The following is a 22,276-nucleotide window of genomic DNA, read 5'->3' on the forward strand; positions in this document are numbered from 1 at the left end:
AAAGTTAATATAGAAACAAATATTTTCCAGAGAAGGGGAAATAGTAAAACTAGAGGGCATGAACTGAGGTTGTGGGGTGGTAGACAGGAGTAATGTCCCTCCCAAGGGAAGTGGCAGAGACAAAAACAGTGATAGAATTCAAAAAGGCTTGGGATGAAGAGAGGATCTCTAATTAGAAAATGGATGACTGAATTTAGGATGGGTTGGAGAGGGCTTTGATGGCACCTCCAGCAGTTGGACAGTGCTGGGCGGACGTCTACGGTCTAGGTCCCAGAAATGGCAAAGACAGACCAGGATCAAGTATTTTATACCACATTCATTGTTGGTCTAACCATGAATTGATAATGGAGCGTAAACGTTAGGTAGACTGGATAGACTGTTCAGGTCTATCTGCAGTCATCTACTATATTACTACGTTACTTTGACACCAGTGATCTTGGTGACACACTCAAATGAGTGCAATGCCGACGTACTTCAGCCTCCATCTACACTGATGAAGGATGAAGATGAATCCATCCTCTTCTTTGGGCAGGTCTTGGATGATGACCAATCTCAATGGCTTCAATCAATGCTAGACATTGAGGATGGCAAGGTACTCTTGATGTTGATGCATCCCTAGTATTCACTGCAGCTCCAGGACACATGAAAACACAAGTCAATGGACTGGACTTATCTGCACCAAGGAGAAATTAGATCTTACCTGCTAATTTGCTTTCCTTTAGTACCTCCGGACCGGACCAGGATTGGACTAATGGGTTGTGCTCGCCTACCAGCAGGTGGAGACTGAGAAAAAACTCTGACTCTAGAGAGCCAATAGGAGCCCTGGCCATGTGACCTTAGCCTCAGTATTTGAATAACAAAGCAGGAAAGAAAGTCCTTCTGTGCCGTATGGAATCCTAGCAGCCACAAATTCGTCGGCAAAACCGAGTACTAGAGCTCACCAGCAACTCTCACCAGAGAAGTAAGTGGTATGGCTCACTTGTATTATAGCTCACCAGCAACTCTCACCAGAGAAGTAAGTGGTATGGCTCACTTGTATTATAGCTCACCAGCAACTCTCACCAGAGAAGTGGTATGGCTCACTTGTATTATAGCTCACCAGCAACTCTCACCAGAGAAGTGGTATAGCCCACCTAAAGTTTTACATATACATACCAGCAACTGAGCCCCCTAGCAACTCTTACCAGAGAAGTGATATGTCCCTCTTGTAGTAAAGCTTACCAGCAACTCCCACCAGAGAAATGGCACGGCTCCCGAGAATTAGAACTCACCAGCAACCCTCAGAGTTATATATATATATATATATATATATATATATAAACCCATACAGACACATATTCCAGCAACTGAGCCCACCAACTCCGACCAGAGACGTGGTATGACCGACTTAAAGTTCTCTATATATACTAGCATCTGTTTGTGTTTTTTTTTAAATATTCTGTAGAAAACCAATGATGAAACTTGGGAGGGGCCTGTTCCGGTCCGGAGGGACTCAAGGTTAAAGCAAATTAGCAGGTAAGATCTAATTTCTCCTTCCTTAGCGTCCCTCCGGACCGGACCAGGATTGGACTGATGGGAAGTACCAAAGCAGTAATGTTACGGGAGGGACCCTATGAAACCTGGTGGAACTACTGGAGTTGCCAAGAGCAGCTACCGGCGATAGTGACCATTCAATGTACAAAAGTACTCTGAGGACCCCAAAACAAATCACTCTGCCAAGGAACAACCGATCATTTAGTCGTGGAATGAATTTTTTTTTTTTGGGCCTTACTGTAACTGTACTCCCGGAGAGGACAGAAATAGAAGTTCTGATCTCCTTAATGCATCTAGACATAGTGAGGTAGAAACGACCAATATCTTACGCCAATCGGCTAGAAGAACAGAAGGACCATCCCAGCGCCGAAAATGGTCAATAGTTGTGACAGTTGAGCAATACCATGTAACAGCTCCCTTATTGGCAAGATGTCTGTTAAACTCGAAATTATTGACCCCAGAACAGACAGAAAAAACTGATTGAGAAAGATGACATTCCGGTAGACAGAAAAGAAGGAACCAGAAGAGAGAGAGAGAGAGAGAGAGAGAGAGACACGGTCCGACGAGGCAACCGCCGCATAGCTACAACTACTGAAGCAGCAAATCCTGTCTCAGTTCAAGAAGACCGTAGGAAAACCACAGACTAAAATAAAAACAAGCTTGGCCTGAGTGAAAGATTGGACTCTGGAACAGCCTGGCCGAGCTAACCTGAAGATGTAGAAAAGACACCAAGTAAGACGCTGAAGATCCGCATATCCCGGATCTTGCCAGGAGACCGAAAACCATTCTGCCAGAACATAAGATAGAATCAGTCCTGCCAGAGAACAAGATTGAGTACTTTGAAATATCAGGACAGGAAAAATATTCTGGACGAATAGAATATGTCACAATGCCGACATAAGACAGAGTGCTCATAATAAGTCGGTAGCCCCCAGGGAAACCTACTTGATCTGAGAGCGACTGACAGTCCCGTAGAGTGCCAAAATGCCACCCAGAGGAAAAGGTAAATGGCAACGTAAAGAGACCAGATGCTATCCCTGGAAGCAAATCAAATGCCAATAGCAATGGAGGAAAAGTAAGTTTCCATGAAAAGAGACCACATGGTAGTCCTGGAACAAAAAAACCAAAGGCCCCATAAACAACACACAAAGGTTAACACTGATAAAGAAGATTGGAAATGCTTCAGGACACTCAAAGAGAAAGAGCATGGAAGTGCCGCTGCAAAAGGCAATTGCCAAGGGAAAACCTTGCCACCATGTCGCAGGTAACCCCGAAATGCATCCTGAAGACAATAAAAATTGCACCTCTCGGACTGTGGCCTGCTGACTCTGTAGACAAGCCAGGTCTTTTTGTTTACTTCTTACTTTTTTTTTTTTTTTTTTTAAATAGCTAGGCGTCTAGCCATGCATGAAGAAGAATCACCTCTTTTCTGAGGGGTAGCATAACTATGGTGAACCTTTAGAGACTGAGTCTGAGAGAAATATGCAGAACAGATTCTGTCAGCCAAGGTGCTGCACGAAACTCCACAATGAGGAATCAAAGGAGTTGGTGATAAAGACTTGAGCCTTTAAAAGCGCGCTCAACGGCAATGAGAATCCAAATAGGATGAAAGACACTTCCTTCTTAGGAACTAGAAAGTAAAAAATTGCATTCTGAAGAAATCGAGCGAGGCCATGGTGTAAGGACCAATAGCCCTTGTAGGGAGTTCCCTACTTGACCTGCCTTGCTGCGAGAGCGATAGGGAAAACTGGTGAAAGACATCCGAGAGAAAGATGGCAAAGTACAAGGCATAACTGTCTTAAATACACCACAAGAACCACTGGCCAGAGGAAACAAGAAGATGAGTGCCCTGTAACAGTAGGGCCATGGACCAGTGGCCAAATACAAGTAGAAAAGAATGGTTTCCTACCGCACAAAACCTTTGGAAAGCGGTCCAGAAAGGAATATGTAGATAAATTGCCAGCAGATCTAAGGATATTAAAAAAACAGTGCCCTGCACAAAATTACCAGTATCTCTACAAAAAAACATGGGACCTTGAGAACGCGGAAGACTACCTTGACAACAAACAAAATAGGATGCTTACAAAGCCAAAATCTTGAAGATCCAAGAACCGCCACCAAACAAAATAGGATGATTCCATAGCAAAAAGCCTGAAAATCCAAGAGGCGCCAACCAACCAAATAGGATGATTACAAATCAAAAATTTTGAGGATCCAAGAGCCGCTGAAGATTGTCTCCTACTGCACTAGCAGTGCGGCGGGAAGGACAGGGAGACTCTAGAAAGACGGCTGAAAGAAGGTTGACAAAACTAGAGGCATAGCCATCTCGAACAATCTGCAATGATTCCGCCTCAGCTGCAGAAAGTGGAAACAGGAATCCTGAACTACAAACTCCTAGAGATATCGGAGACCACTGCCGACAGAGCTACAGAAAGCGAAGTACGTAAAGATTATCGAGGAAACCACAGTAAGCCAAATAAATCATCATAGAATAAAATGTCATGACCAAGAAGAAGGTATATAAATGTTTATTGCAAACTTGACTGAAGGTCCAGTAAACCGTCAGCCACTGCAGATGTACAATATACCCCTGAGACACATATGAAATCAGAAGAAACATATCCCAAAACGCAATTCATATGAGACAGAAAAAACGTCTGTAGCTGCTGCCTCTGCAAGTAGATCACCTGAGACTCCTGCACTTGACGGCAATTTGTAAGAAACTGAATTAAGCAAACGTAGGCACTGGTTAGTATAAATTATTTGTTTCATATACAAGTCCATAAACCACTACTAAATGGACTTGGGAAATAAATCCAGAGTTCCAGGAAAGCGAATGCTACATACCTGTAGAAGGTATTCTCCGAGGACAGCAGGCTGATTGTTCTCACTGATGGGTGACGTCCACGGCAGCCCCTCCAATCGGAAACTTCACTAGCAAAGTCCTTTGCTAGCCCTCGCGCGCCCGCGCGCACCGCGCATGCGCGGCCGTCTTCCCGCCCGAAACCGGCTCGAGCCGGCCAGTCCAGTATGTAGCAAGACAATACACTTCAAGGGAAGACACAACTCCAAAGGGGAGGCGGGCGGGTTTGTGAGAACAATCAGCCTGCTGTCCTCGGAGAATACCTTCTACAGGTATGTAGCATTCGCTTTCTCCGAGGACAAGCAGGCTGCTTGTTCTCACTGATGGGGTATCCCTAGCCCCCAGGCTCACTCAAAACAACAACATTGGTCAATTGGGCCTCGCAACGGCGAGGACATAACTGAGATTGACCTAAAAAATTTACCAACTAACTGAGAGTGTAGCCTGGAACAGAACAAACAGGGCCCTCGGGGGGTGGAGTTGGATCCTAAAGCCCAAACAGGTTCTGAAGAACTGACTGCCCGAACCGACTGTCACGTCGGGTATCCTGCTGCAGGCAGTAATGAGATGTGAATGTGTGGACAGATGACCACGTCGCAGCTTTGCAAATTTCCTCCATGGTGGCTGACTTCAAGTGGGCTACCGACGCTGCCATGGCTCTAACATTATGAGCCGTGACATGACCCTCAAGAGCCAGCCCAGCCTGGGCGTAAGTGAAGGAAATGCAATCTGCTAGCCAATTGGATATGGTGCGTTTCCCTACAGCCACTCCCCTCTTGTTGGGATCAAAAGAAACAAACAATTGGGCGGACTGTCTGTGGGGCTGTGTCCGCTCCAGATAGAAGGCCAATGCTCTCTTGCAGTCCAATGTGTGCAGCTGACGTTCAGCAGGGCAGGAATGAGGACGGGGAAAGAATGTTGGCAAGACAATTGACTGGTTCAGATGGAACTCCGACACAACCTTTGGCAGAAACTTAGGGTGAGTGCGGAGGACTACTCTGTTGTGATGAAATTTGGTGTAAGGGGCCTGGGCTACCAGGGCCTGAAGCTCACTGACTCTACGAGCCGAGGTAACTGCCACCAAGAAAATGACCTTCCAGGTCAAGTACTTCGGATGGCAGGAATTCAGTGGCTCGAAAGGAGGTTTCATCAGCTGGGTGAGAACGACATTGAGATCCCATGACACTGTAGGAGGCTTGACAGGGGGCTTTGACAAAAGCAAACCTCTCATGAAGCGAACAACTAAAGGCTGTCCTGAGATCGGCTTACCTTCCACTTGGTAATGGTATGCACTGATTGCACTAAGGTGAACCCTTACGGAGTTGGTCTTCAGACCAGACTCAGACAAGTGGAGAAGGTATTCAAGCAGGGTCTGTGTAGGACAAGAGCGAGGATCTAGGGCCTTGCTGTCACACCAGACGGCAAACCTCCTCCAATGAAAGAAGTAACTTCTCTTAGTGGAGTCTTTCCTGGAAGCAAGCAAGATGCGGGAGACACCCTCTGGCAGACCCAAAGAGGCAAAGTCTACGCCCTCAACATCCAGGCCGTGAGAGCCAGGGACTGGAGGTTGGGATGCAGCAGAGCCCCTTCGTCCTGCGTGATGAGGGTCGGAAAAACACTCCAATCTCCACGGTTCTTCGGAGGATAACTCCAGAAGAAGAGGGAACCAGATCTGACGCGGCCAAAAGGGAGCAATCAGAATCATGGTGCCTCGGTCTTGCTTGAGTTTCAACAAAGTCTTCCCCACCAGAGGAATGGGAGGATAAGCATACAGCAGACCTTCCCCCCAATCCAGGAGGAAGGCATCCGACGCCAGTCTGCCGTGGGCCTGAAGCCTGGAACAGAACTGAGGGACCTTGTGGTTCACTTGAGATGCGAAGAGATCCACCAGGGGGGTGCCCCACGCCTGGAAGATCTGTCGCACCACACGGGAATTGAGCGACCACTCGTGAGGTTGCATAATCCTGCTCAACCTGTCGGCCAGACTGTTGTTTACGCCTGCCAGATATGTGGCTTGGAGCACCATGCCTTGACGGCGAGCCCAGAGCCACATGCTGACGGCTTCCTGACACAGGGGGCGAGATCCGGTGCCCCCCTGCTTGTTGACATAGTACATGGCAACCTGATTGTCTGTCTGAATTTGGATAATTTGGTGGGACAGCCGATCTCTGAAAGCCTTCAGAGCGTTCCAGATCGCTCGCAACTCCAGAAGATTGATCTGTAGATCGCTTTCTTGGAGGGACCACCTTCCTTGGGTGTGAAGCCCATCGACATGAGCTCCCCATCCCAGGAGAGACGCATCCGTGGTCAGCACTTTTTGAGGCTGAGGAATTTGGAAGGGACGTCCCAGAGTCAAATTGGAGCAAATCGTCCACCAATACAGGGATTCGAGAAAACTCGTGGACAGGTGGATCACGTCCTCTAGACCCCCGGCGGCCTGATACCACTGTGAGGCTAGGGTCCATTGAGCAGATCTCATGTGAAGGCGGGCCATGGGAGTCACATGAACTGTGGAAGCCATGTGGCCCAGCAATCTCAACATCTGCCGAGCTGTGATCTGCTGGGACGCTCGCACCCGCGAGACGAGGGACAACAAGTTGTTGGCCCTCGCCTCTGGGAGATAGGCGCGAGCCGTCCGAGAATCCAGCAGGGCTCCGATGAATTCGAGTTTCTGCACTGGGAGAAGATGGGACTTTGGGTAATTTATCACAAACCCCAGTAGCTCCAGGAGGCGAATAGTCATCTGCATGGACTGCAGGGCTCCTGCCTCGGATGTGTTCTTCACCAGCCAATCGTCGAGATATGGGAACACGTGCACCCCCAGCCTGCGAAGCGCCGCTGCTACCACAGCTAGGCACTTTGTGAACACCCTGGGCGCAGAGGCGAGCCCAAAGGGTAGCACACAGTACTGGAAGTGGCGTGCGCCCAGCTGAAATCGCAGATACTGTCTGTGAGCTGGCAGTATCGGGATGTGTGTGTAGGCATCCTTCAAGTCCAGAGAGCATAGCCAATCGTTTTGCTGAATCATGGGGAGAAGGGTGCCCAGGGAAAGCATCCTGAACTTTTCTTTTACGAGATATTTGTTCAGGGCCCTTAGGTCTAGGATGGGACGCATCCCCCCTGTTTTCTTTTCCACAAGGAAGTACCTGGAATAGAACCCCAGCCCTTCTTGCCCGGATGGCACGGGCTCGACCGCATTGGCGCTGAGAAGGGCGGAGAGTTCCTCTGCAAGTACCTGCTTGTGCTGGAAGCTGTAGGACTGAGCTCCCGGTGGACAATTTGGAGGTTGAGAGGCCAAATTGAGGGTGTATCCTTGCCGGACTATTTGGAGAACCCACTGATCGGAGGTTATAAGAGGCCACCTTTGGTGAAAAGCTTTCAACCTCCCTCCGACAGGCAGGTCGCCCGGCACTGACACTTGGATGTCGGCTATGCTCTGCTGGAGCCAGTCAAAAGCTCGCCCCTTGCTTTTGCTGGGGAGCCGCGGGGCCTTGCTGATTCGCACGCTGCTGACGAGAGCGAGCGCGCTGGGGCTTAGCCTGGGCCGCAGGCTGTCGGGAAGGAGGATTGTACCTACGCTTGCCAGAAGTATAGGGAACAGTCTTCCTTCCCCCGAAAAATCGTCTACCTGTAGAGGTAGAAGCTGAAGGCTGCCGGCGGGCGAACTTGTCGAATGCGGTGTCCCGCTGGTGGAGAGACTCTACCACCTGCTCGACTTTTTCGCCAAAAATGTTATCCGCACGGCAAGGCAAGTCCGTAATCCGCTGCTGGATTCTATTCTCCAGGTCGGCGGCACGCAGCCATGAGAGCCTGCGCATCACCACACCTTGAGCAGCGGCCCTGGACGCAACATCAAAAGTGTCATAAACTCCTCTGGCCAGGAATTTTCTGCACGCCTTCAGCTGCCTGACCACCTCCTGAAAAGGCTTGGCTTGCTCAGGGGGAAGAGCATCAACCAAGCCCGCCAACTGCCGCACATTATTCCGCATGTGTATGCTCGTGTAGAGCTGGTAAGACTGGATCTTGGACACGAGCATAGAGGAATGGTAGGCCTTCCTCCCAAAGGAGTCTAAGGTTCTAGCGTCCTTGCCCGGGGGCGCCGAAGCATGTTCCCTAGAACTCTTAGCCTTCTTTAGGGCCAAATCCACAACTCCAGAGTCATGAGGCAACTGAGTGCGCATCAGCTCTGGGTCCCCATGGATCCGGTACTGGGACTCGATCTTCTTGGGAATGTGGGGATTAGTTAATGGCTTGGTCCAGTTCGCAAGCAATGTCTTCTTCAGGACATGGTGCAAGGGAACAGTGGACGCTTCCTTAGGTGGAGAAGGATAGTCCAGGAGCTCAAACATTTCAGCCCTGGGCTCGTCCTCCACAACCACCGGGAAGGGGATGGCCGTAGACATCTCCCGGACAAAGGAGGCAAAAGACAGACTCTCGGGAGGAGAAAGCTGTCTCTCAGGAGAGGGAGTGGGATCAGACGGAAGACCCTCAGACTCCTCGTCAGAGAAATATCTGGGATCTTCCTCTTCCTCCCACGAGGCCTCACCCTCGGTGTCAGACACAAGTTCACGGACCTGTGTCTGCAACCTCGCCCTGCTCGACTCCGTGGAACCCCGTCCACGATGGGGGCGTCGAGAGGTAGACTCCCTCGCCCGCATCGGCGAAGCTCCCTCCGCCGACGTAGTCGGGGAGCCTTCCTGGGAGGTGGCCGCGGTCGGTACCGCACGCGGTACCGACGTCGGGGACCTCAACCTGGGCGATGGGCCAGCCGGCGCCACGCTCGACGGTACCGGTGGCGCAAGCACCGCCGGTACCGGAGGGGTAGGGCGCAACAGCTCTCCCAGAATCTCTGGGAGAACGGCCCGGAGGCTCTCGTTTAGAGCGGCTGCAGAGAAAGGCTGAGAGGTCGATGCAGGCGTCGACGTCAGTACCTGTTCCGGGCGTGGAGGCTGTTCCGGGCTGTCCAGAGCGGAGCGCATCGACACCTCCTGAACAGAGGGTGAGCGGTCCTCTCGGTGCCGATGCTTGCTGGGTGCCGAATCCCTCGGCGACCCAGAGCTCTCGGTGCCGACACGGGGAGGAGACCGGTGTCGATGCTTCTTCGATTTCTTCCGAAGCATGTCACCGGAGCTCCCCGGCACCGACGAGGAGGACGTCGAATCCATCCGTCGCTTCCTCGGGGCCGAGACTGAAGAAGGTCGATCTCGGGGGGGCTGTACCGCAGGAGCCCTCAGGGTAGGCGGAGACCCACCCGAGGGCTCACCGCCACCAGCAGGGGAATGGACAGCCCTCACCTGCACTCCACCCGATGCACCACCGTCCGACGACATCAGCAGACGAGGTCCTGGTACCACCGACGTCGATGCAGCTATCCGATGTCTCGGCGCCGATGCAGAGGCCCGATGCCTCGATGCACTCGATGCAGGGGCGGCCGAGGAAGATGGTCTGGACGCTGACGACGTCGATGCACTCGAAGATCCCGGTGCCGATGCCGACGAAGAGCCCGAGAACAACACGTTCCACTGGGCTAGTCTCGCTACCTGAGTCCGCCTTTGAAGCAGGGAACACAGACTGCAGTTCTGAGGGCGGTGCTCGGCCCCCAGACACTGAAGACACGACGAGTGTCGATCAGTGAGCGAGATAACCCGGGCGCACTGGGTGCACTTCTTGAAGCCGCTGGAAGGCTTCGATGTCATGGGCGGAAAAATCACGCCGGCGAAATCAAAAGCCGAAATGGCGAAATTTGAAGCACCAAATTTAGAGGGAGAAAAAATCTCGACCGAGGCCGAAAAGAGGCCTACCCCGACGACGAAAGAAAACTTACCGGGGCAAAAAAGCTGGAAGAACGGGGAGGATTTACACGAAACCCGGCGGGGGGTTTCCGGAGCACTTCCCGACTAGGACAAAGCTTTCCCGAAGGAAAAAAAACACGTTCAAAACAAATTGGACGCGCGAGGTCGACTTTCCGGGGCTCGACACGGCGAAAACACGACCGTACCGAGTGCGGACAAAAGAAGACTGGCCGGCTCGAGCCGGTTTCGGGCGGGAAGACGGCCGCGCATGCGCGGTGCGCGCGGGCGCGCGAGGGCTAGCAAAGGACTTTGCTAGTGAAGTTTCCGATTGGAGGGGCTGCCGTGGACGTCACCCATCAGTGAGAACAAGCAGCCTGCTTGTCCTCGGAGAATAACATGTATAGAATGTTTGTACGCTTGGGAAGCTTGCCAGGAGCCCTTGGCCTGGATTGACCGCTGTCGTAGACAGGAAGCTGGGCTCGATGGACCCTTGGCTTTTTCCCAGTGTGGCATTACTTATGTACTTATTACAATATATATATTCCTATATATGCACACATTGTACAAATACAGCCACAAAAAATAATACCTGACTGAAACCATGCCTATGGGAAAAAAAGCCCATACGTAACCCAAATGATCAACTCATAACATTTTGAAAGGTACTAAACCAGAAGGCGTAACTGTGCACTACGGACACACAGTGAAAATCACCATAGATCATAGAGAAACAAGCATCAAAAGGCTGTCTAAATACTGCATAGAGTGATTCAAGGACATACAGAAATGGTATTAAAAACGTGAAAACGAGTAAAAATGCAGAAGGCTACAGTAAGCAATCAGTCCATGTAAAATATATACATAAAAGCGAAGCCTAAAAGTGTAGAGATCTGATTCTGGGCCCAAAAAGAAGCCGTTATAGGTCTGAACGAGTAGGACAGATGAACTTGCGGAGCTACTGTTAGAAATATGCAATCTGTCCCTAAAATCGAGTGTAATACCGGAAGACTGGAGGGTAGCCAATGTTACTCCGATTTTTAAGAAAGGTTCCAGAGGAGATCCGGGAAATTATAGACCGGTGAGTCTGACGTCGGTGCCGGGCAAGATGGTGGAGGCTATTATTAAGAATAAAATTGCAGAGCATATACAAAAACATGGACTGATGAGACAAAGTCAGCACGGATTTAGTGAAGGGAAGTCTTGCCTCACCAATCTAATGCATTTTTTTGAGGGGGTAAGCAAACATGTGGACAATGGGGAGCCGGTTGATATTGTATATCTGGATTTTCAGAAGGCGTTTGACAAAGTGCCGCACGAAAGACTCCTGAAGAAATTGCAGAGTCATGGAATCGGAGGTAGGGTATTATTATGGATTAAGAACTGGTTGAAAGATAGGAAGCAGAGAGTAGGATTGCGTGGCCAGTATTCTCAGTGGAGGAGGGTAGTTAGTGGGGTCCCGCAGGGGTCTGTGCTGGGTCCGTTGCTTTTTAATGTATTTATAATGACCTAGAGATGGGAATAACTAGTGAGGTAATTAAATTCGCCGATGACACAAAATTATTCAGGGTCGTCAAGTCGCAGGAGGAATGTGAACGATTACAGGAGGACCTTGCGAGACTGGGAGAATGGGCGTGCAAGTGGCAGATGAAGTTCAATGTTGACAAGTGCAAAGTGATGCATGTGGGTAAGAGGAACCCGAATTATAGCTACGTCTTGCAAGGTTCCGCGTTAGGAGTTACGGATCAAGAAAGGGATCTGGGTGTCGTCGTCGATGATACGCTGAAACCTTCTGCTCAGTGTGCTGCTGCGGCTAGGAAAGCGAATAGAATGTTGGGTGTTATTAGGAAGGGTATGGAGTCCAGGTGTGCGGATGTTATAATGCCGTTGTATCGCTCCATGGTGCGACCGCACCTGGAGTATTGTGTTCAGTACTGGTCTCCGTATCTCAAAAAAGATATAGTAGAATTGGAAAAGGTACAGCGAAGGGCGACGAAAATGATAGTGGGGATGGGACGACTTTCCTATGAAGAGAGGCTGAGAAGGCTAGGGCTTTTCAGCTTGGAGAAGAGACGGCTGAGGGGAGATATGATAGAAGTGTATAAAATAATGAGTGGAATGGATCGGGTGGATGTGAAGCGACTGTTCACGCTATCCAAAAATACTAGGACTAGAGGGCATGAGTTGAAGCTACAGTGTGGTAAATTTAAAACGAATCGGAGAAAATTTTTCTTCACCCAACGTGTAATTAGACTCTGGAATTCATTACCGGAGAACGTGGTACGGGCGGTTAGCTTGACGGAGTTTAAAAAGGGGTTAGATAGATTCCTAAAGGACAAGTCCATAGACCGCTATTAAATGGACTTGGAAAAATTCCGCATTTTTAGGTATAACTTGTCTGGAATGTTTTTACGTTTGGGGAGCGTGCCAGGTGCCCTTGACCTGGATTGGCCACTGTCGGTGACAGGATGCTGGGCTAGATGGACCTTTGGTCTTTCCCAGTATGGCACTACTTATGTACTTATGTACTTATGAAAATGAGTTCTCTGGAAAGTATCATTATTGTTATTATAACTATATATATAGCGCTACCAGAAAAACGCAGCGCTGAACACCTGACACAAAGAGAGTCTACAGTGGAGTCCCAAGATTAAATAAGAGTGCTTGGTATAAGTGAGAAACAAACGGAGAGGAAAATCCCGCCTCCTAAGTTCCCGTAGACTGGCCCCGAAAAACGATCTCAGTCTGCCAGCTAAACCAGAATCAAGTTCCCTCGCTGAAAAAAGAGCAGCCGAAGACAAGATGGCGGCCTTCCGAAAGCGAAACGGAGAAAAGTGAGGCAGACGCGACGGACCGGCAAAGAAAAAACCGCTGACGCGAACCGCAGGAAGAGACCAAAGAAAACATGTAAACTCGCCAAGAAGGAGCCCAGAGTAATCACACCCCGGCGCTGAGAAGGAACGCGTTGCGTGCTCGTCCTCACTGAGCTCTCTGTGCGGTTGCCGGCTGAGCTCTAGAAACAACGCTGCGCGCCCCCCTTTTTTTTTTTTTTAAACAAGCTAGCTCCCACTGCCCAAGCGAGATGGAACAGAGAAAACCAACTGCTGAGGAAGAAAATGACACGCCAAAAACCCCAGACACCATTATATCCTTCTCTGTTTATTTACTTAATTTTTACACAGCTGCCTCTGCTCATTAGAAGGCTGGGGTTCTTTTTCTTTTCTTTTTTTTTTTAAACAGCTGACCCTGCTCGTTACAATTCTGGTGTTCAATAGCCAACTGAGTATTGTCCCCCCTTTTTTTTTTTTTTTAAACAACTTGCTCGTTAAAAACGTTGGGGAAGGAAAAAAAATACTTGTACTTTTAACTTTCCATAGTGGCTGCTTCTCCCAAAGGACATACACCTTTCTAAACAAAGGGTAGCCCTTCCCAGCTACGTATGGGAGATGGGGAGGAAGAGGGGAGGGACCCGGGGACACCCGAGTTTAACACCCCCAGAGGCTGTAAAAGAAAGAAAGGAAAAGAAATCCCTACCTGACCAGCGTCTAACAGAGAATTCCTAGGCACAGAAGAAGAGGTAGCATTATTAACCTCTAAAAGAGAAAGATAAAGAGAGAGAATAATGGGCTCGCTTCCTACCTGCTGGGAGACTGAGAAAATACTGAGGCTAAGGTCACATGGCCAGGGCTCCTATTGGCTCTCTAGAGTCAGAGTTTTTTCTCAGTCTCCACCTGCTGGTAGACGAGCACAACCCATCAGTCCAATCCTGGTCCGGTCCGGAGGGACGCTAAGGAAAGAGTCATTTACTCTGTTCTCACAGACATGAATCCTTCCTTCTAAGCATCTGAACACAGTTTACAATAAGAGGTATCATAATAAGGCCACAAGCATTGCACGCACCAGCTATTTATTTAAAATATTTACTACCCCACACTATCCTACCTATCTAGGTGGGTTACAATACAAACAGACTTAATAAAATTGCTATTGATATGGCTCTGTTACACTAGGTACTCTTCTCAAAGCTGCTGGGGGGGGGGGGGGGGGGATCTTTTGGGACACATCATCTGTAAAAATAGCCAATGCAAAACCAAAACAAGATGGTGATGAAAACTATCCTGACTGAGACTCATGGCTTGAACAAGGTCTGTAACGAGCCTAATGCAAAGAAACAAAAATGAATGAAAAACCTAACCAATGACAAATCACCCCAGAACAGAAACGGGGCTTGAAGAAAGCTTACAAACTTGAAAAGTTTTCACAAAAAACATGTTGATGTGAACGCCAATAACACGTCTGACCATATCCAAACAAAGGCAGACTGAAGCAACCTTCTGTGATAAGTGGTATATAAGTGAGAAAAGCCTACTCAAAAGTTTCTAGAAACTAAGCTGCAGTAGTGTTTCCTATGCTGAGTTTTGTCAGTGACATCACCCATTTTGTGAAGACTTGTTTATCCTGCTTGTCCTTTGAGAAATATTTGCTACTCATTTCCCTTTAAAAAGGTAATAAGAAACATTTTGAATACAAACCAAAATATACTACAACTTTAAACCATTGGCAGAAGCTAGCTTCATTAAGACTGGCCAGCATAAAGCTATGAAAGACCCAGAAAGTAGCTCATTGAATTGGAAGGCTCCCACAATGTCAGAAGTGAGAATATAAAATTAAGGGACAGGAGGTATCCACTATTTCTAGTCACAGCTCCCCCCTTTTACTTGAAAAAATATGTGAGAAGTAGAACACTGGCTTAAAACATCAGTTCATCACAGATAAAATACAAAAATCTGGTATCTATAATGACAATTATAGAATTCACTCTTAGCACGCACACTTTAGAAGCCTAACTTCAGCTGACCTTTCGAGAACTACCACCTCAGTTGTGGCATTTATACTAAGATTTATTGCAATATGTATGATCTTATGAACTAATTTTCTATTAGCTATCCAAGGTTCACACAGTGCTCAATGCAAATCACATCAGAGACACCTTAAAAAGCGCAATGAATGCAGGCTTACAGCTATAGGGAACTGGGACACTGAAGAAAAACAGATCAAACTCATCGGTTTACTTGGACGCAGAAGAGAGACAATTATAACCCATTATTTTTACTGGCAAAAGTAATCACATGAATATTCAGGCTATGGGGTTAGTGGTAATCTTGGATTTGATTTAAAATTACTTGTTTTTTTAAATCTCAGCTCAAGGCGCGTTACAAGTTAGGCACTGTAGCTAATTTCCTGCTCAACAGGGCTTACAAAGGAGGTCAAACGACTTGACCAAGTCACAAGGGGCGATAGTGGGAAAGTAGGATTTGAACTTTGGCTTCTCTGGTTTTTACCACTGAAAACAGTGGCATCCTCCTCACATGCTAAGCAGATGGGAACTAGAAGTGAGGGAAACCACAGCAGGTTTTGATGTTACAGTCTGATATATTCTAAAAGCAATGAAAAATAAAACCCAATATGGCCATGTTTCACCCATGGGTGCATCAGGGGTAATCCTAATGAAATATATATATATATATATATATATATACACATATATATATATATAAATTAAGTTAAAAATAAAATAGACCTTACCCCAATACAAACATACACACCCACAAATATGAAGATATCTCTCTATATAAAACGCACCTCCAAAGTTCTAATGAAGCCTCTCTTAGCAAAGTGAAGGGGGTGAGATCGCATTGTGTCTGCCCCGCCCACACGTCAAACGTGATGACGTCGAGGGCGGAGCAATGACACAACCAATCGCATCGCTCGGCAGCGAAGCGTCAGGGAAGGAGGCGGCGCTCTCGACGTCTAGCCTTCCCTTCGCTGTGTTCCGCCTTCTTCTGACGTCAAGGATGACGTCAAAAGAAGGCGGAACACAGCGAAGGGAAACCTAGACGTCGAGAGCGCCGCCTCCTTCCCTGACGCTTCGCTGCCGGAACCGCCACGGAGGTAAATTTTACAAGAAGAAAAAAAAAAAAACGCATGTTGGGGGGACAGAAGAGGGTGCCCAGTAAAGTACAACAATGGGAGCGGGAGGGCAGGGGAGAAACGACAGCCTGGATGCCAAGGGGGGGGGGGGGGGGGGGGGGGGGGGCCAGGCTGGGACATGGGAGAGAGAGGAGCATGGATGCGAGGGGGGGTCATGGAAGGGAGAGAGGGGACTTGCTGGAAAAGGATGAATGGAGGGGGCAGGGGACAGAGGAGCATGGATGGCCATGGATTGGGAGGGGAGGGCTCAGGGAGAGAGGGGAATTGCTGGAAAGGGATGAATGGAGGGGACAGATGGGCATGGACGGATATGGATTGCAGGGCAGGCCTCAAGGAGAGAGGGGAATTGCTGGATTGGGATGAATGGAGGGGCCAGGTGACAAAGGAGCATGGATGGGCATGGATTGGAAGGGCAGGACTCAGGAAGAGGGGAATTGTTGGATAGGGATGAATGGAGGGCACAGATGGGCATGGATGCATATGGATTGCAGGGCAGGCCTCAGGCAGAGAGGGGAATTGCTGGATAGGGATGAATGGAGGGGCCAGGTGACAGAGGAGCATGGATTGGAAGGGCAGGACTCAGGAAGAGGGGAATTGCTGGATAGGGATGAATGGAGGGCACAGATGGGCATGGATGCATATGGATTGCAGGGCAGGCCTCAGGCAGAGAGGGGAATTGCTGGATAGGGATGAATGGAGGGGCCAGGTGACAGAGGAGCATGGATTGGAAGGGCAGGACTCAGGGAGAGGAGAATTGCTGGATAGGGATGAATGGAGGGGCCAGGTGGGCATGGATGGATATGGATTGCAGGGCAGGCCTCAGGGAGAGAGGGGTATTGCTGGATAGGGATGAATGGAGGGGCCAGGTGACAAAGGAGCATGGATGGCCATGGATTGGAAGGGCAGGACTCAGGGAGAGGGGAACTGCTGGATAGGGATGAATGGAGGGGACAGATGGCCATGGATGCATATGGATTGCAGGGCAGGCCTCAGGGAGAGAGCGGAATTGCTGGATAGGGATGAATGGAGGGGCCAGGTGACAGAGGAGCATGGATTGGACTCACACTTTCACTCTGACTCTCAAACAGTCACTCTCACATACACTCTCCCAAACATACACACTCCGAGGAAAACCTTGCTAGCGCCCGTTTCATTTGTGTCAGAAACGGGCCTTTTTTACTAGTATAAACAATTTCCAAAACAATACATACCAAAAGCTACTCCGATTCTACTAAACAAGCAAATCACTGTCTTAATAAATGCAAAGGCAAACATACCATTAAACCATACAGAAATATGTACATCTTTGATGAGAAAAATATATAATCTCATAACCTTATTTTGATGTCATCAAATCATAAAAAAAGGTCTCAATCTAATCCTTAAAAAGGTTTTGAGGATAAAAATTACAAAATTCAAACAGGGGAGTGTCAATATATTTTAAATCCATTCCATCTACATGGTATTTAAAACAATCAAACTAGACAGGTGTTCGTTTTTAAAAACAATCTGTACCCTAAGTTAAAACCCATGACAGCCGATACACTTCCAAGACAAATATCTTTAAAAGGCTATAACAAATTACATATACAGGCTATGCAATGCCAAAGGTGTTAGAGGGGAAAAAATGAAATGAGAACAAGTTTTACTGAGTTTTTTATTGATTTTTAAATGCTTATTGGATGAAACTATTTTTGTATGAATGGCTAATGCACTAATGTTGCTATTAGTGCATAGCCATTAAAAATAATTTCTGTGTGAGCACTTACCACTATCCATTTTGTAGGCGATAAGGCCTCATACCACCAGTTAGTGTGTTAATGTGGATGCGTTGTTTAGTGCAGGAATGCCCACTCCCCTCCCCCAAAATGCCTCCATAAAAAAAAAAAAAAAGAATTTGAAATTTTTTACCACATGCAGATTTGGTAGTTAGCACAGGACACCTAAGCACATCCTGCAGTACATCATTTTAAGCTGCATTAGCACTTAATGCAGCTTAGTAAAAGAGCCCCTAAGATATCTGTCTTGGAAGTGCCTATATCTGTTATTGGTTTTAATCTGTGGTGTGATGTGTTTTGAGGACATCAATAAAAATACCACCAAAAGGTTATGCCCGATTTAAATGGCATAGTAACATAGAAACATAGTAAATGACGGCAGAAAAAGACCTGCATGGTCCATCCAGTCTGCCCAACAAGACAAACTCATATGTGCTACTTTTTGTGTATACCCTACTTTGATTTGTACCTGTCCTCTTCAGGGCACAGACCATATAAGTCTATCCAGCACTATCCCCGCCTCCCAACCACCAGCCCCGCCTCCCACCACTGGCTCTGGCATAGACCGTATAAGTCTGCCCAGCACTATCCTCGCCTCCCACCACCGGCTGGCTCTGCCACCCAATCTCGGCTAAGCTCGGCTAGCATGTAGATGGTATGGATTTAAGATGTACTGACTTCCCTCTGAGTTTTTAATTCTTTTGTTCAAAACCTTTTTTAAGGATTGGACCAAGACAATTTGATTTGCTGGAATATCAAAAGATGATAAGTTTATCTTTGAGAAAAAATACATTTATTTCTATACTTTGCAATTAACAGTGATCTGCTTGCCTAGTAGAAACAGATGGAGTAGCTTTTGGCATGTATTTATTTTTTGGAAGTTTGTAGGGCTGAGATATCTATTTTAACTTTAAAAAAATTAAAAAACATTTTTTTAAATATTTCATTTGGATTACCCCAATCACAGCCATATTAGGCTTTCTTTCATTGTGTTTAGAATATTTATTAAAGACTTTGACATAATGGCTTTCTCCTGTGGCTTTCCTCACATGTAGCTCCTGACTTCCTTGGTTTTCAGCTTTATACTTTAACCACTAGGCTACTCCTCCACTCAACAGCTTGTTTTTCCTTTTTAGTTTGGCTTATGTCATGTGACAAGCCAACTGCACACAAAGCAGAGGAAAACAGTCTGCAGGAAATCTCAATAGGAAAAAGTTCTCAATTTTATTCTATGTATTAACACAATGTTTAAAAATAATCCCTCTATAAGCTCAACAATTATGTCCAAAAAGGTGAATTTCTACGTCCTGGAGACAGCCAATCACTCCTATAAGTCTATTTTTCTAGAGTGAAAAGGACTCACACAAGAGGATCAAAGCTAAAGAACAGTAAGCTTCCTGTACATTTGCTGGCACATCATTTGTCAAGACATTTATCAATAACAGAGTTAACTCATGTGCAGTAAGACCATTTCATGTAAACACAACACAAAACAGGCCAGTCTATTTACTCAAGCCATACAAATTTTTGTCAGGGTTGAAAAAGAGAAAGGTGAAATCCATATGCTCAAATAGTTCAGCAATTAGCAATGTCCTCAAGTATGTTTATTTTGATCCTGAGTACTTAAACGAGAGGCTATTTCACCTACACATTTCCATACATGATAGCACCTAGCAAAGTGTCCTTTTCTAGAGGGCCAGACAGCTCAGAAGCTGGTTACATTGTCACCCAATATTCTGAATCCTATGGCCCATGATACAGAAAGGTTAGTCACTTATGAAAGCTTACAAAACAGTATTAAGAAACTTCAGACTGAACAATTATAAGAAAACTTCATGTATAAAAAATCTGTATGTTAACAGACTGCCATGGCAATTTTAGCACCAAAACTGACCGCACTGTACATATAAACTCATTTCCTCATGAAAGTCAAATAAGAATTTGGTTCTCCCTTAACAGAGCCATTTCTCACATATCATTTCAGCACAGAACTTCATTTGGTGAATATGGAACTTCTGCAGACAGTGATGGAGTGTGTGCATTCTTATATCTGCTATATTCAAGTACTATCAACTCCAGCTTTCTTACTGGATGTTCTGCTCATATCAGTTATGAGTACTTGCCTACTCTTGCCTCATCTCATCGCTATTGACTTAAAAGGATATAGAAGACTAGAATCTTAGCAAATGAAATAGGGGCACATCTGTGAAATCTAGTGATCTTTTGTTCAAAATTATTAACCAAGCACATACTGGAAAAATGAGGGAGAAAGATGAATAACTTACAACATTAAACAAATGTGCTTTAAAAACTTATTTCTTACGTGTTAAATCATTCAGAATGGCATCTTGTAAAAGGGTGCAAGTTATAAAAGTACCAGAGTATGGGCTCTTAATGAGAATTGAGTCAATTTTTTTCACTTATCTTTTGATGAAGATAGACTCATTTTTAATAGTTGATATGGTACTGTAGAAGGCGACTTGTACAAGAATTCCTAGCATCGATATTAACACTATGAAGTATGATTACAGGCTAAATAAGAGAAAGATATCATAATATCTAACCCTTTACTCAAAACAAAATGATGTGAAAAAGCTCAGGTCCCTAAACCTCAAAATATTACCTTGACGTATTTAGCATACATCTGCTCATCCAGTGGGAAGCTCTGAACTGTTCTTTCATCTCTACCATGGAATGTGCCCAGCTTAATCCATTTACTGGTTGGATACCTGAAAATGAAATAAAGTAGTCATGATGCCAACACTCTTAAAACACAGCTGAAACTAAAGTTGGGCACACAGTAACATTTAAATTATAAAATACCAGTATTTTCCCTTGGTCTGGAGGGAAACACACTACACAACAGATGACCGGTAGCTACAGACCAAACTGACCTACCCATTCTGCCAGTTATTTTCCACCTCTTATTTTGTACTACTTTGGGTAGATGACCACAAATTCCCGTATTTGATCCAGAACCACATTCCACTAGTGGCGTTGCATCCTCATTTCTGGGTGGATAATACATATATAATCAAAAAAACATTCATGGCTATGAAGCTCTCAACTATTTATTTATAAAAATACTAGTAAAAAAGGCCCGTTTCTCACACAAATGAAACAGGCGCTAGCAAGGTTATCCTCAGAGTTCCAGCTTGGCCCCCTCCCTCCCCTCCGAGTTCCAAACCCCCCTCCGTCTCTTCCGAGTTCCAGCCTGGCCCCCTCCCCCCTCTCTCCTCCGAGTTCCAGGCCCCCCTCCCTCCCCTCTCCTCCGAGTGCTAGCCCGACCTGCGCTGTCCGCCCTCTTCTCCCAGTCCTTTGCCTACTCCTTGCCTTCCTGCGTGCCGCCCAGAATTTAAAAGTTCTTACCTCGAGGTCCGGCAGCAGCAGTGAAAGGCGTGCAGGCTCAGCACTTCAGACTGCCTTCCCTTCTCTTTCAGTTCTGCCTCTGGTCCCGCCCTCATTTCCTGTTTCCGCAAGGGCAGAACCAGAGGCAGAGCTGAGAGAGAAGGGAAGGCAGGCTGAAGCGTCGAGCCTGCTCGCCTTTCACTGCTGCTGCCGGACCCCGAGGTAAGAACTTTTAAATTCTGCCTGCTTGCCTTTCACTGCTGCTGCCGGACCCCGAGGTAAGAACTTTTAAATTCTGCCTGCTTGCCTTTCACTGCTGCTGCCGGACCCCGAGATAAGAACTTTTAAATTCTGGGCGGCATGCAGGAAGGAGAGGAGCAGGCAAAGGACTGGGAGAAGAGGGCAGGCAGCGCAGGACAGGCTAGCACTCAGAGGAGAGGGAGGGGGGGGGGGAAAGGGGGACGATTCTCTCCTCCCCTGGATTTGTACCTGAACGTTCTCTGGCTGGCTGGCTTCTCTCTCACTGTTCCGCCCTCTGACGTCATTACGTTTTGACGCGAGGGCGGGGCAATGAGTGGTTATGGATGTTACAAACCCAGGCATCCAGACATAGAACGTTGGAGGTGCAAATTATTATATAGGATCTTTAGAAACAGTTCCGTTGCCCATGAAAGTGTCTAAATGTTGATGTGTGGAAGACACCGATACCTTAAACTATATAGATAGCTAAATTTAGGGAAGAGATAAGCAAACCTTTGGCCCTGAGAACCAAACAGAAGGCTCAGTTCATCTGTAAAAGGCATGCTCTTGTTGCTAAGAGCCAGGACTGGCCTTACTAATGTGAACCAGACAGAAGCCTCCATGATCTGGATGTGGACTGCCATAGCCTGTTTAGCTCTGCTCTAGAACAAGGATGAAGTATACTAATATTGCACTATGTTTTTGCATAAACAGAGCTTTAATTTTCAGTGCTG

At 47.1% G+C, this 22,276-nt stretch overlaps 1 protein-coding gene across 5 annotated transcripts in view; it reads right to left on the reverse strand.

Moving 5' to 3' along the window:
• Nucleotides 1-22,276, reverse strand: part of SUCO (SUN domain containing ossification factor) — a 256,708-nt gene that overhangs the window by 149,033 nt on the left and 85,399 nt on the right. For all 5 annotated transcript variants that reach the window (XM_030208502.1, XM_030208500.1, XM_030208501.1 and 2 more), the window contains exon 11: nt 20,578-20,683. In XM_030208502.1, the coding sequence (XP_030064362.1) occupies nt 20,578-20,683 (106 nt within the window). The remainder of the gene's footprint in view (nt 1-20,577; nt 20,684-22,276) is intronic.

The sequence above is a fragment of the Microcaecilia unicolor genome, chromosome 6, assembly GCF_901765095.1.
Source record: "Microcaecilia unicolor chromosome 6, aMicUni1.1, whole genome shotgun sequence".
Classification (NCBI taxonomy): Eukaryota; Metazoa; Chordata; class Amphibia; order Gymnophiona; family Siphonopidae; genus Microcaecilia; species Microcaecilia unicolor.